This window comes from Giraffa tippelskirchi, chromosome 8 (genome assembly GCF_054371585.1).
Source record: "Giraffa tippelskirchi isolate mGirTip1 chromosome 8, T2T-mGirTip1v1.2.pri, whole genome shotgun sequence".
NCBI lineage: Eukaryota > Metazoa > Chordata > Mammalia > Artiodactyla > Giraffidae > Giraffa > Giraffa tippelskirchi.
In genome coordinates this window covers 101009267-101024964 of record NC_137282.1, presented here as the reverse complement: position 1 = coordinate 101024964, position 15698 = coordinate 101009267, and the positions used below count along the sequence as shown (strand labels likewise).

The window sequence follows — 15698 nt, the reverse complement described above, 5'->3', positions numbered from 1 at the left end:
GAGGAAGGAAGGGATGACTTCCTACAGAAGGGACTTTTGAGTGAGCTGTTAAGCATCTCTCTTGGCTGTCCCCTCAAATCCATGCCTAGTTCCCATGTCACTGTCAAATAAGTTTCCAGTTTCTTATTCACCTCATCTTTGCACCCACATCTCCCATCAGCAATGCACACCCGGAGATACTCCCAGTCCTGCATTAAATCCTGGCATTTATGCTTCTGTCTCCCTTCTCCTTTTCACACCTTTGGTCCAAACTGTAATCACTGCACAGCTGGACCCAGTTAGCTCCCTCTCCCCCAGCCTGTGCGGGTTCCCTCTCATCTATTGGACACACATCATCGAGAATCATCTTCCTCCAGTGTTACTTGGATCACACTGCTCTCCTCCTCACATGCCCGTAAAGGCTCCTAGCTGCCTCTCAAATCATAATAAAACTCTTCGAGTCTCGGACTTCAAGGCCCACTACCAATCAGCCCTGCTTTACCTAACTGCCGTCCATTGCTGCCCAGCTCAGGTTGGCCTGCCTCGCTCCAGCCAAGCAGAGCCCTTCCACCTGCGCTGCCATCCTGAGGTGCCCAAAGACCACCGTGTGTGCACATCTGCAGGTGTGTGCGTGTGTGAGGTGGGGCACTGAGGGAGCTTGCAGGGGAAGGAGGAAGAGACAGAGGAAATCACCACTCCCTTCGTATTCTGTTCTAGGGAAATTTTAAAACATGACCACCAAGGGTAGAGATGAAAAAAAAAAAACAACCCAAAATAAAGTAGTGGGGTGGACCTCTGTCCCACCAGGAGGGGCTGCTGACAGGGCCCTGGGGCCAATGGTGGGCGGCTGAAAGGGCAAACAAGCCAATACCAGGTGCCTCCGCCCATGGTGGTACACGCCTTCTGTCTTCCTTCTGTGTGGAGCTGCGTTGCTCCTCCCAGGCTGATCTCTTAAGTAACTTTGACATGTAAATAGATTCAAGTCATTCCTGTCCTTAAAACCCCTCACAGCTTCCTCTCAGGGTAGACTCTAGCTCCAACCTTCAGTCAGAGGGTCCTCCTCCTCCGGCATCATCTCATGCCACTTCCCTCTTTCCTCACCGCGCTCTGGACATGCTGGGTTCTCCTCCAGTCTTGGGAATACTCCAGGTTCTCCCACCACAGGGCCTTCACACATGCTGTTCCTTCCACCTCACATCTTCTTGATCACATTCTTTCCTCAGCTTCCATGTTCCCTCCCTGACACTTTCATTGTAATTCTCTATGACAACAATACTCTGTCTGTGCCTTTCACTATAATCTACATGTAGCAGTGTGTTTTCCCGTGGACTGGTCACCTCCATGAGTAGGCTATAAGCTGTCTGTGACAGAAAACTGTCTTGTCCACTAAAGTGCTCCTAGCACAGAGTAAGAGGGAAGACCTTGCTCAGCCAACACCATCTGGATTTTTCTAAAGCACAGACACCTTGTGATTGGCCCAATTTTTGGTCAAGAGGAAACAGTCTGGTCTTCTAGGAATCTTCCTTCTAAAATGTCTTGCACACCCAATCCACCAGGCCACTCTCTTTTGTTTTTCAAAGTCTGTTCAAGAATCTCCTACATCTGAGACACTTTCCCAAACTAACTCTTCCTGATTCTGGACCAGGACTTGCAAATTGCAATGCCTGCAGAGACCAAGCAAGTAGCTGAGAGGGACAGACCAGGTGTAGGGTACCAGGGAGCACTGGCGACCATGGTTAATTGTCCCACATAAAGCTTAAGTCCCAAATAAAGAGGACAGTCCCTGCTCAGCTCCAGTGGGTGTTACCATGCAAGAAAATCAGGCCCTGTATCATTAGATTTTCCAACGTTTCAAGATAGCTGAAAAAAGAAATCTGAGTTTCCATATGAAACATCCAGATCTTTAGCATGGTGAAGGATATTTCTGCAATCTATATCAGCCTGATGGTCAGCTTCTGCTCTATTCTTTCAAGGACGTTGCTAGCGTTTATATGTGATCAGTAAGCTTTGCTTGCATTCCCAAGTCCTGAGCTGTGTCCGGTAGACAGGGCCAGGCTTCTCCCGGGGCCAGAAATTATGCCCTTGCCTTCTTTGCAGTCCCTCCAAAGCACCTGTAAGCACCAAACGCTACTCTCCCTGTCAACACTAGCGACTAACAAAGCGTCTCTTACAAAGGCAGCAACTGCCTTTGCCGTTTTGGGAACAGAAGCCTGGCCTATTACATGCAGAAGTACTGCACTTCACAGAGGCTCATAGATTTGGTTCATTAGGCCTTCATCCCTCAATCAGTGTGAGGGTTACAGACTCTCTCCACTTCATCCATTCTCCTTCTGCCATCATGTCTTGTTAAAAAGTATCACCGCCTTTGTTCTAAATTCCAATCTCTTTTGTGCTGTGATGATAATGTTAACTTTGTAATTGTGCATAAGTCAGCAAACCAGAGCACTGCCTTATTCATCCAGCATCGTCAGGAAATGAGGTGTTCTACATAATTAAATTGTCCAGATAACTAGAGCTAACCAACACTTTAAAGATCAGCGTTTAAAAACAGGGTAAATGGAAGCATCCCCAAGTGTATTGTATACCCTTTCGCCTTCTTTATTTTTAAATTGTTTTATATCACCTTTTTTTCAGAATAGAAACAAAAGAGTAGAGGCTGATAATGACGTCTTCCTCCTGCCGCAGTGCCCCAGCCTCCCACTTCCCCATCCCTGACGGATGCTGCCAGCTTATGGGGTGTCTCCTTCTGCAGATACTCTATATGTACACATGCATATTTTTCCACAAAAGGTGACATGCTAGGACACAGCAGTGCACCTTGCTTTTTAAAATCTCCTATCTTGATCATCACTCTTCATCAGTACATAAGAGTTCCTCATTCTATACAATGGCAGCATTCTGTTTCATTGTGGGGTGCGGCATTATTTATTTAAGCTGTTCCCTACTGATAGGCATCTAGTTGTTCCAACCTTTTGCTATTATAAAAAAATTGCTGCAATTATAATCTCCTTATTTACTCCATTATTGTACATGTCTGAGGATATCTGTAGGTAAAATTTCCAGAAAACAATCACCAGGTCTAAGAAAGGATACGTGATTTGTAATTTTGATGACTATTGTTACACTGTCCTTCACAGAGTACACATCATGTTTTTTCTCTTGCCAACACTGTATGAGCGGATTTGTTTCTCCACACCTTCATTAGCACAATATGTGACCAAACTTTTCTTCTGAAGTTTTGTCGATTGGTGAATAAAGAATATAAACTCAGTTACTTAAAAAAAATTTATATTGTAGAATGTGGCTCTTATAAAGTGTCCTTCTTTGTCTCTTCTAATATGATTTGGCTTGAATGTCTGTTCAGATCTTATGCCTACATTTTTTAATTGTTTTGATATCTATAGCATTCTTATTCCCAAACTGAAGAAAACCAGTGTCCCTAAATTGATCAGTTGTGGTATGTAAATGGAAAAATTCACAAAGGAACAAACTACTGATACATTCAACTACATGGATAAATACCACAAACAATGAGCAAGATAATGCAGACACAAAGGGGTACATATACAGCAGGGTTCTATTTATATAAAATTCTACAGTAGTTATGCCTACTTTTTAATTAGGTTGTTCCTTTTCTTATTGGGTGGATTTTAAGAATTTTTGGTATACTGTGGGTACAAGTCCTTTATCTGATATTAGTTTTGCAAATATTTTCTCTGAGTCAGTGGCTTGTCTTTAAATCATTTACTCTTAATTTGAAAGCCTTCTTGTTCTGAATGAAGTTGTATCTTTTCCTATTTTAAGAACCATTTGTATTTCTCTTTCTATGAATTGTGTAGACATGTCCTTTGAGTCTGTCATGTTAATGACTTAATAGACCTCAGGAAATTTAACTCCTATTTGAGAATTGAATCATTAACTTGAACACTGATTGCTATTCTATACTGTGATTTTGCAAACTGCTTTGTTCTCTTATATTTGTTTTTGTTTTTGTTTTTAGTTTTCTCTTCCCTCCCTAGGTTTTAGGATATGAACTATCACATTTGCTTTCCTCAAATGTCTGTCTTTCAAAACCCTTGCACTATCTTGTAATTTACTACCTCTGATAATGAGACTTTCTGATACTCAAACAATAGAATTTGTTATAATAACCTGGGAGGCGTGATTCTTGAGTTGAGTTCATAGGCCATAGCACATACAGTTTACATCTGTTTGGGTTATTCAGGCATCTTTATTATTTCCTGGTTCCTGGTCTTCTTCAGAATATTCAGAATCATCCTGCAGATGAGTTCCTAGTTCTAACATTCCCTGCTAGAACATTTGAGGGTAATCACACGTTAGAACTCTTAGTCATGAGTAGAGCCCATGTGCCCATATATTACTGTACACATAAATATCATCACCTCAAATAGAGGAAAACATACTGTCTCACTCTCTAAAGCAGCAATATGAACTTATATTGCTGGGAAACTGTAAACACATGATTTTTCAGTGGTATTTGCATGTAGGGGCTCAGTGCAATGCCTGTGCTTCCAGTTGCTGAACATTCCCCTGTGGCTCTGAAACAAAGTAGTACCCAGAGCTCCCCGGGAAGGGATCCAGGCCGTGGTAGTCCTGCTACATCCCATAGATGGCAGTAAACACACTTTTTAGCACTTCGCTTCATCTTCATTGGGATTAGGCTCCTTCAAGGGAAGAAAATGAATGCAGAAACTGTGGAGTAATAATTAGCAAATAGATTCTAGTCATTTGAAAAATTGGCAAGAAGCCTTATTAAAGGAGGTAATAATAGTCATATTTTGCACTTCTAATAGGGCCTTTTATCTCTAGGCCTCCAAGAGCCTGTCTGAGTCATGTAAAGGGGTAGAAAAAAAAAAAAACACCAAACCTGAGCTAGGTCAGAAGTCAGGAAACAAGGGCTCTGTTTGACATTCTGTAAGACTCTCTCATTTCAAAGTGAAGGTAGAGTGTCTCTGATGCATTTAAATACCAGGAATTTATGCCAGTTAGAAAAGGCAGCATAGCACTGTGAGATAAATTCCACATTCCAGCTTAATACTGAAAACATGCTTTGCCCAAAGTTGTTTTTTGTGAACATAACAATAGAGCTTTAAATACTTTGCCTTATGAACACATGGACAGCATTATTATTCACAGTGCACTAGACAAATTGAGAAAGAGTTTTTTATATCCTCTTCCGTGTATCAAGGCGTAATTATCAGTACATCCTTGTATTTATTCCTATGAGGCTGGAATATATTCTGCCGCTGATGGATATCAGTCCCATGAACTCGATATCATTCATGCTTTATCTCTGACAGTGGTGGTAGCAGAAGAAAACCACTCCTAACATATATACACAGCAAACGCCTTAAATCTACAAGATATGGCTGTCTTCCCTGTCCCACATTAAATCCATGTCTTCAATTTCCCACATAAACTCCAGATCTATTGAAATCTTGGAACATTAAAATTCTCCTTCATTGTTGTCAAGGTTTAGTAACTTGACAACCAGAGACAGACACCCTGAGTGTCTGAGGGAATGTGGGTTTGGAAATAAAGAGGAGCAGCTTTTCCTGGCGCATTAAAATCTGCTTGGGGCTTAGCAGGAAGAATGTGTTTTATAATAACTATTCTTTGGCTGTGTGACTTTGACTTTGGGCAAGCTAATTAACCTCTCTGAACATCAATCTCTGCACAGTAATAATTCTTACCTCACGAAAGCTGAATGTAATCACGAATGTAAAAAGCATTTAGCATAGCACCTATCCTCAATAGGTATTCGACAACTATTATTGTTAAAAAATATACATACGTACATGCAACATACATATGTGAGAGAGGGAGAGACAAAGACAGAGATCTAGATTTCCAGTGGGCTCCCCTGATCTTCAGAGATTGGGTAAACTGGTCCAAATCCTCAAATTCTGAACCCATCAGTCCTCCTTACAATTCCTACAAGTTCATGACCCTACTTCTGCTTACTTTCTTCCACTACTTCTAAATCCAAGAGCCTAAGGTTAATTTAATGTGCAGCCAGCTAGTACACAGAAAAAACAGCTCCTTAGCTGTTTTTCACACATTAAAAAAAAAAAAACCCATCCTCTCTCACAGACACTGAGAATATGGTAGGTTGATTAGATTCATATTTGAGAAGAGGTTGGATTCTGACCCTCTCAGCTTTATATCATTCTGTAGGTCTTCCTGCTGCCCCACTACCTTCCAACAAGGAAGGCTTCTTGCAACATGGAACTCACACCCCCGGAAGGCCTGGCCCTGGGAGGTGTAGCCCAGTCCTTCAACCATCTTCTCCCAGCACTTTTCAGATGGAAAACAGCTCAACCCAACCAAAGGATTGTTCTAGTCTTCATGGAATTATGGAAAATACAATTTTTCCTCTATTACCTTATGATTATTAAATTCTTTGTAAAACCTAGTCATCAACATTCTCAAATATAATGCCATTTCCTTTATTCTATGGAATAATCTATTCTTAAGTATATATAAGAGCATACGTAAACAAAGTAACATTAAACAAAGCTTCATACCCTAAGACACATTTTGACATAGCAAGCTATTAAGGATTAGATTTTTTAAGAATTTTAATATTTGTATATATTATAAATCTTTTCTGTTATTTCATTCATCTTTCTTTTTTCATCCAGAACATAAATTCATCTTTTCCTGATGGCCAGAGTCATCACCATGTATAATTGTGATGATTCTCTGCTCTCTGGGGATATTGCTTGGGCTGTACAGGGCTATTTGCCCTGCACTAAATAACCCCAGACTTGTGTCTTTAGAGTTACAACATCTGTTTCTTGGGGATCTCCCCCCTGCTATTTTGTCTCCTTATCTCTTTTTGCTGTCATCGATGTATACTGTCTCCAGCAATAATCCTTTCCCCTGTAGTTTCTCTTTGCAGCTTCCAGTTTACTGACTGATGAAAACAAAGTGAACATTAAAAGTGGTTTCAAAATCAAAACCACTGGCACAGAATCCCTTGTAAGAGGTCTCCTGCGAACAGAGCCTGTGAGCTGTGATACCTAGACCTTCTTCTAGATCGATCAAGTTGCTCAGTTGTCTTTTTGCTGAGCTGTCCTGATTCTTGGCTAGATTTTAGATTATTTAAATCCTAGGGGAAATGATCTGGGAAGAGTGATACATTGCTGTATTATTTTCCCATGGGTCTTATTTTAAAGCTCTGGATCAATGATGTGTGAGGGCCGAGGTTGGGTTTGCTTCCATAGGCACCTACACCTTCCATAAGGAGCACCTGCTCTGACTGGCTGGGGCCCTGGCCAAGCTGATCGTAAATAAATTCCGAATGTCACCCTGGGACAAACCACTCTTAGATGTAAGGAAGGTTACACGTAATGAAAATGGTAAATCAAAATATTTCCTATGAAGGCAAAAATAACCACTTCACAAATGGGAGTCAGTAAAGTAATACCAGACGGATTTAGATGCTCAGATTATATTTCTATCCCCATGCTCCGCTAGATCAATCTAAGAAAAAAGGTTTTCTTTACCCATCCCCTCCCTCCTACCTATCCTTCTTCTTTTTCCTTTCTTCACAGACAAATTAGCGATTCTCTTTTTTTATTGATGGCAGGGGGAAAAAAGGTACCCAAATGCTTTGCATGGAGCCTGAGATAAGCAAACTATGAATAAATGCCAGCAGCAAGGATCTTTTTCCTTTCTAACTTTGAGAGTAAATATGCTAATTAAAAAAAACTTAATATCTTACAGGATTTTCAGAGTATGAGCAGGTTTCTCCTGAGTTTCACATTAACACTTGAAAATTAAGCCCTCCCTCTAGCTCAGGAAACATTCCTGATTCTTCTCTCACAGTGTGTGGGATTCCAGGGACAAGGACAGCTGAGAAGGGATGTGTGCATGACTGTCATTCCGATCGCCTCTGGCTGGTGAGTGCGGCGTTGGGACAGTGAGGCTCCCTGAGCACAGGCCGGGTGCGTCATTCCTGAAAAGATGCTTTTCTGCAAGTCACACGTGCATACTCTGCAGGCTTTTGTTTTTAGATACAGTGCCACAGCGACACAGGTATAAGAGCTGACCATGAGTTAAAGTTCTGACCTTGGGCGACTTACTTAACCTCTTTGTGTCTCAATCTGTTTATCTCAGATGACAATAGTGTTGACCTCCTAAGGTTGTTTTGAAGTTAATGGAATCGATATATGTAAAATCCTTAGAACAAAGCCTGAAAACAGTATCACTGTATCAGTGTTGATGATCATTTTCAGAATCCACCGAAGCCTCTAGAAGGAGACAGCGTAGCTGGCCTGTGGATTTTTAAGAGCTTGGGTTCTGGAGTCAACCCTGTGTGGATCCCACTATTTGGCCTCTCACATCCTGGTCCAGTGACCTTGGACAAGTTATTCACATGCTCTAAGCTTCTGTTTTTCATCTGTAGAAAGAGGTTAATTGCATCTTCCTCATAGAGCTGCTATGAGGATGAAATGCATGTAAAGAACCCACAAGACGCTTGGCACAGAGAAAATGCTCCATACACACTAGCCTTGGAGATGTGGAGGAGGGGTGGATGTTGATAGCCTGACAGCTGTCTGCTGAGAAGTTTTAAAGGCCATATCCATATCTTCCTTTGGGAAGGGAGGGAACCAGCCAGAGCAGTTTGGGGGAAGGGACATAGGGACACAGTTTACACAGTTCTTTCTGTGCTTAGTTGGGGGACAGAGAGGAAACATATTGAAAGCAAAATAAGTTCGGGGGCTTCTGCCAAATCCTGCAGGCACTTGAGTTCAGACACCTCCAGAAGGGAACCCCTGGGCTTTTGCTTAAGCCCCTGACCAGCAGTGAAGCCTTAAGACCAGGGAGATAAATAAATTAGTCCTGGAATAGGATAGGACAGGACACAGCAGACAAGACCCTAGAATAAACTAGGGCTCCATATTCCGGGTTTTCCGTCAATTCTCTAACCCATTTGCCTGAAAGAAGACGGGGGAGGATGACAGATGGTTTAGCTTCGGTTCTGCTACTTCATTCACCTGGAACTTCTTGCTCCTCTTCCCTCTCAGAAGACTCCTACCTTTCTTTTATTGTTCAAACAGCACTCCAGAAGGCCCATACTCATTTTAGCTGTATGTGTGTGTCGTGGTGGCGCAAGGAACTGGTTGGGGAGGGACCATGAAACTGTGGAAATAGCTACTTACCTAGGACAGCTGTAATTTCTATTTTCCACCATAATTCCCGTGAATTTTGTTGTGATTTTAGTCATCCTGAGTGCCTGGATGGAGACATTGAATAGACAGTTATAAGTTTTATAAGACTGTGAAGGTCTGTGTCAAGCAGTGAACCTCTTCTTTCATCCCTGCCTCTGCCACTCCAGGTAGAGGCCCTGCCCTGCTCAGCTTTGACTCCAGCCAGCCCTTGTGCCTGACACGGAGCCCGCTGCGGAGCCGTCCCACAGCGCAGAGAAGACGAAGCTCCCTCCACGCCCTATGTCTGTAACTCAGCCATCTTCCAAGGGTAGCCCTCTTAGGTCACATAAATCAAGCCTACAACTTTTCCTGGATTTTTTTCATATCTGCAGATAATTTGCAGACTTCTCACTCACTTTCATTTCTTCCCACATATCTTCCTGTCCTTGGCCCAAACCGTTTCTCATGTACCACTGTCCTAGTTCCCCTTACTTCTGGTGGCTCTCCCTCGGGCTCATTCAAGTTCATTAACATGCCTTTCAAAATGCCGCCCACAGAATTGGACTCCTCTCCCCTCCTCTGGCCTGCTGCCCTCTGCCTTGTGGTCTCTCTGTTAATTGAGCTCGTCATTTACGCTGGCCACTCAGGCTCCATCACTGTGTCTCCTCCATCGTCTCCCCCCCACCTCCCGTCAGGCACTAATTCCTATTGATTGTTACAACTAAATATTGAACAGCTATAGTAGGTATTCAGATAGTATATAGTGAAGGAATATAAATGAATAAAATCCCATCATTTTATATTCATTCCTTCTACTTCTGCCTCGAGCAAGGATTTTATTTCTCTTTGCTTTTATTTTTAAAAATTTCCAATGTATAGAAAAGTTGAAAGAAATTGGGATGAACATCAATATACTCTTCCCCTAGATTCATCAATTGTTAACTTTTTGCCTCAGTTGCTTCTTCCTCATTCTCTCTCCCCACAAAACATACATACACACTTTTGAAAATTTGTTGTCAAACCATCTGAAAGTTATAGGCGCTATGACATATCTTTGTTAAATACTGCAGCACACATCCCCTAAGAACTATGAAATTCTCCCTAGGGAACAAATTATTTCCCACAGATACCTTTAGAGTGAGGGCTTATAAGTTACGGTTTATGGGTGGACTTTAGGGGGCCATGAAAACCATGAAATTATATGCAAAATTGTAAACATAGAAGCAGTTTTCTTGGGAGGAATTTCACAGCTTTCAGCTCAGCTTCAAAATAATGTGGGTCCCCTTCCACTCTCTCTCAATATTGCAGATAGGGTAGCAACATGGTCAGTTGTGGGTTTTTAGCTACCTCAAACAAGAAAAATTCACAAGCTATCTAAAACATATTCAATTGCTTCCTATTGGCTGCATGCTGCTGCTTAGTTACTCAGTCATGTCCAACTCTTTGCGACCCCATGGACTATAGCCCACCAGGCTCCTCTGTCCATGGGATTCTCCAGGCAAGAATACTGGAATGGTTTGCCATGCCCTTCTCCAGGGGATCTTCCCAACTGAAGGATTGAACCAGGTCTCCAGCATTGCAGGCAGATTTTTTTACCACTGAGCCACCAGGGAAGCCCAATGACTGCATGAGATAGTTAATATTTCTTAGCAAGACACAGAGAACCTTTGCAATCATGCTTCTAAGGACATTTCCAGTCTCTTCTTTTTCAGCTCCCTCCTCTCCAGAGGAAAGTGGCCACCCAGGCCCTGCTTTGGGCTTCACCTCACCCTACTCCCAATCACTACCCTTTCCTGTCTTAGCAAATATCTATTTCCTTTTCAAGATCCAACTCAGTAGCCATCACCTCTTGAAAGCCCTCCTCGGCCCTCTTCCCAGTTGCTTACTGTACCTTCTTCTATTATATTTGTCACATTCACTGTGTTTACACAGCTTCATCCTGATACTGTGAAGCATTCAACATACAGATGAATGGACACTTGATGAGAGGATCACACAGCCCTTGCTAATCACCTGGATAACTGACTGTCCACTCACGCTGTCACTGAGACACATTTGCACCGTAACTCCAATAGGCTTTCCTCATCTCAGACCCCAGTTTTGCCTTCACCAAAGGCTTTCATGTCTCTCTCTGGGTGACACTCTTTGGTCCTCTAATTGTGGCAGATGACTTCATATCCACCCCTATAGTCCCTTGGCTGTTCGGATCCCGTCGCTTGAAAAGACAAGGCTATATTCCATACACAGTAAGGACTCCACATGATATAGACAACAGGGGATGGATGTCTGTCCAGGCACAGGGACACTGGAAAAGCTTGAAACAGAATCAGTTCTAGGCCCTGGGTTAAAAAGCACCAAGCCGTCCTGCAGTGTGGCTGCTACTTGAACTAGACTGTGGCACTATGGCAGGCTGAACTCTAAAAGCTGGCATCGGGAGAGGTGACAAGTACCCTGGCAACACCCCTGCACTAGGAGGGGAGGGAAGAACACAAGCTTGAGGTTGTTTTCTTTGATTTCTTTGATTTTTTTCCAGGAGACTCCACTGTGCCTTTCCAGCACAGGTACTAACACTTCTAATCTAGAAATCAGACCCTGACTGGCAAGATGGCAAGCAGCCGGCCTTTTGGCTCGAGTCCAGGTCTGCAGCACAGGTAAGAGACCTGCACTGTATTCCTCCAAAGCCTAGTACGGTCAAGGGAAACAGAGCGATAGGTTAGAGTAAGAGGGGTGACTATTCTGCTGTGGGTCTATTTGCTTGCAGGAGGGGTTGCCAAAGAGAATTCAGAGGAGGAGTTGAGGATTCAGAGGACAGGGGTTGGGACATCCTGCCAAGCTTCCAGCTTCTTCAGGGGGTGCCTCCACCCTGCCTGCCCCCAGCAGCCATGGGAAGCTCAAAGGCTGCTAAGCTGTCCGCTCCTATCAAAGCTGATCTCAGCGGGCAGCACCCTCCTCTTCTTCCTGCTTCCCTGGTGGGTTGGCCCCTGTGGGATGTTAGTCCATCTGCCTTCAGAAATGTGCCACCCCAGCCTGTTTCCCCCATGGCTGTCCTCCTCTTGCCCAGCTGGATCGCCTGGCCCCGATGAGTGATGTTTCTGAGCGGATTCAGTCCCCAGTGCTCCAATCAGAATGCATTACCAGTCAGGGCGCGTCAGCTCGACGATTTGGCTTCAACAATAAATCTCCTTGCTTTCATGAGTTTAAATCAGACTTTAAAACATCGCCCTTAATGTTCTTTTAATGCAGTTTTCTTCTGAATGAGTTCCCTTTAGGTCCAGTCCTTGTCATTAATACACTCTCTTGGCAAACGAAGGAGGGCTTCTTTGAGGAAAACCCTGCCAGTTTAGGAAACCAGCTGAATTGCCTTGGTGATGCCAGGAGCCTTTTTTGCATTTTACAAGGACACTTGAGAAAACAAAACTCTCTGACTGTAAATTTAATTTTCTCTTGACAGCCTTGGTGTCTCTGCAGCCCCAGAAGTTATCCATTACTTCTTTCTTCTGTAATTAAAAATCAAGGCGGGGGGAGGAATGTACAGGATTAACAAGTTCTAATTTCATTGATGAGCTCTAAGAGCTTATCAATAATGGGATCAGAAAAGCCATGTTGCCTAAGCTCTATTTTTCTAGGATGTCTGATCCTGATGGAGAATCTCATTCAAGGTGGGAAATGCTTGCTTTCTAAGGAGTCCCACTGCCAAAGTCAGGAAGAAAGGGCGGGGCAGGCCATGCCAGTCTCTAGAGGAGAGCAGCCTGGGCTTGCTACTTTTACAGACTCAGCATTTGGGCTCACGGGAGCTGATTACAGGGAAAGATTAAACAGCCTGTCTCTCACACACATGCTCCTTGTCTATGGATGGCTTCTGCAGGAAAGGGAGCTTGCACGTATCTGCTTAGGAAGAAGAAAGATATTTCCAATTAAAAGAATATTGGTGGTAATTCCTTCTGAGGTATACATTTGTAGATAACAAGTACTTTATCAGGGGATAGGGGCATCTATCCTGTTTATCACCCATAGGGACATAGCTGAGCATTGGTTTTTCCGAGAGATGCTGAGCTGATCAATAGCATCTGGGCTGCGTCATTTCAAAAGTGGAGACATGCCAGTTCCCAGTGAATGTGACAGGCATGTGACAAGAACGAGATGCTTAATTGACATGCACAGGTTCCACAAAACTCCCAAACAATCAGATGCAGAAATGACTCAAGCAAGGATTTTTTTTTTTAAGCTAGGGCAACTAAAGCATAGATAGCATGAAGCAGGAGCCCTAGCACCTGGCCTGAAGGTTCTTCTGGAGAAAAGCAGAGACTCTGCTGTGTTCAACAGGGGTGGCACTTATAAGTTTCAGACAGAAATTGGATGAGTTGGTTTCAAAGCTTTCTTGCTTAGCGCTAGAAAGTTCAGGCTACCTCTGGAGACCAAAAGATGCACAAGATAGCAGAAATGGCCAGTAGCTGGGGATTTCTGTCAAAATGAAACCAGTTTGGCTTCTGCCACAAAGAACTTCTTAAAGCAAGACCAGAGAATCACAGACTACTGAGTGACCCATTCGCAAAAGGTTACCTTTTCTAGGTCTTCTGCCTGCTTTCTAATCAGATAGTCCTCCCTCCCCCAGGAAAAACAGGATGCACTGCAGCAAAGTCTAGGTGCTGAGGACAGTCTTGCCTATAGAATACCAGAGGCAGTAAACCGTACTAGAGGGGATAGCATATGGATAGGCCAAGAGCATGGATTCTAGCCATATGGCTGAGTTTGAACAGACCAGTCCACTCTCATTAGCTGGTGATCTTGAGAAACTTAACCACTCTGAGGCTCTATCTTGTTTTCTGTAAGGTAGAGATGATTTCATTATCATCTCATAGGGTTAGTATGAGGATTAAATGAGTGAATACATGTAAATCATGTAGAACAGTGTTCAGCATATAGGAAACACTCAAGAAATGTTAACAGCTTAAATATTATGCCATTTAAGCAATGAACTTGCCAAAGACAGAATGATTGGCTTCTCAGAGCCCTCTCCAACTCTATGGTTTTAAGCACCCAGTTGGCTTTCCTCACTGTTTTGAAGATGTGGGCAAACTTATAGGGGAACACAAGATAATCTTCAGGGGTATGTGGATGGACAGTTTAAATCTTAATAACTATGCATTTATGATGTATCAGAAAGAATCAAGTTCATTATTCCTTGAACATTCTCATATATACACATACACACATACATATACTCTGGAGAAGGGAATGGCAACCCACTCCAGGATTCTTGCCTGGAGAATCCCATGGACAGAGGAGCCTTATGGGCTACAGTCCATAGGACAGAAAAGAGTCAGACATGACTGAGAGATTAACACTACACTACACACATATATAGGCTTCCCTTGTGGCTCGGCTGGTAAAGAAATATATATATATCTTACAGAACATGTGGTATGCAATATGTGAAAAATCATAATGACATTTGAGCTGAATCTCAAAGGATGAGCAATAGTGATAGTGTGATTCTGCCAGGGGGACTGTCTATGCAAAGGCCCAGAAGATAATCACCATAACAGCAAAGAAGAGAGAAAAGGCTGGAGAGGAAGCTGTTAGAACATGGAATCTACATCCTGTGAGCCATGACTTTGTCCCAGAGGTGATGGGAAACACCTCTGGTGGATGGGATTGAGAAGGACTTGGAGAAGGGAGCTGGTTAGGACACTATTGCCAGTTGAGATGATGAGGACTGAGAAAAGCAGGTGAAGACAAGAAATCTTTGCAAGAGAAAAGAAGATGCCCAGATTCTGGAACTAGTCTTGGACTGAGGTAGGGAATTGTAGGATCTTAGGTCTTGACTGGGGTTGGACTTAAGTGTGAGATTAAATGGCTCCAGCTTTGAAATATGGGGGTGGCTACCCAAGTGGGCCTTAGGAAGCATCACAACGAACAAAGCTAGTGGAGGTGATGGAATTCCAGTTGAGCTATTTCAAATCCTAAAAGATGATGCTGTGAAAGTGCTGCACTCAATATGCCAGCAAATTTGGAAAATTCAGTAGTGGCCATAGGACTGGAAAAGGTCAATCTTCATTCCAATCCCAAAGAAAGGCAATGCCAAAGAATGTTCAAACTACTGCACAATTGCATTCATCTCACACGCTAGCAAAGTAATGCTCAAAATTCTCCAAGCCAGGCTTCAACAGTATATGAACTGTGAACTCCAAGAGATCAAATTGCCAACATCCATTGGATCATCAAAAAAGCAAGAGAGTTCCAGAAAAACATCTACTTCTGCTTTATTGACTACACCAAAGCCTTTGACTATGTGGATCACAACAAACTGGAAAATTCTTCAAGAGATGGGAATACCAGATCACCTTACCTGCCTCCTGAGAAGTCTGTATACAGGTCAAGAAGCAACAGTTAGAACTGGACATGGAATAACAGACTGGTTCCAAATTGGGAAAAGCGTCCATCAAGGTTGAATATTGTCACCCTGCTTATTTAACTTATATGCAGAGTACATCATGCAAAATGCCAGGTGGGATGAAGCACAAGTTGGAATCACAATTG

General features: G+C 43.0%; 1 protein-coding gene across 3 annotated transcripts in view; it reads right to left on the bottom strand.

The window, feature by feature from the left end:
* Positions 1-15698, bottom strand: part of LOC145518914 (uncharacterized) — a 233708-nt gene that overhangs the window by 70789 nt on the left and 147221 nt on the right. For all 3 annotated transcript variants that reach the window (XM_081524187.1, XM_081524186.1, XM_081524188.1), the window contains one exon: positions 9171-9244. In XM_081524187.1, the coding sequence (XP_081380313.1) occupies positions 9171-9244 (74 nt within the window). The remainder of the gene's footprint in view (positions 1-9170; positions 9245-15698) is intronic.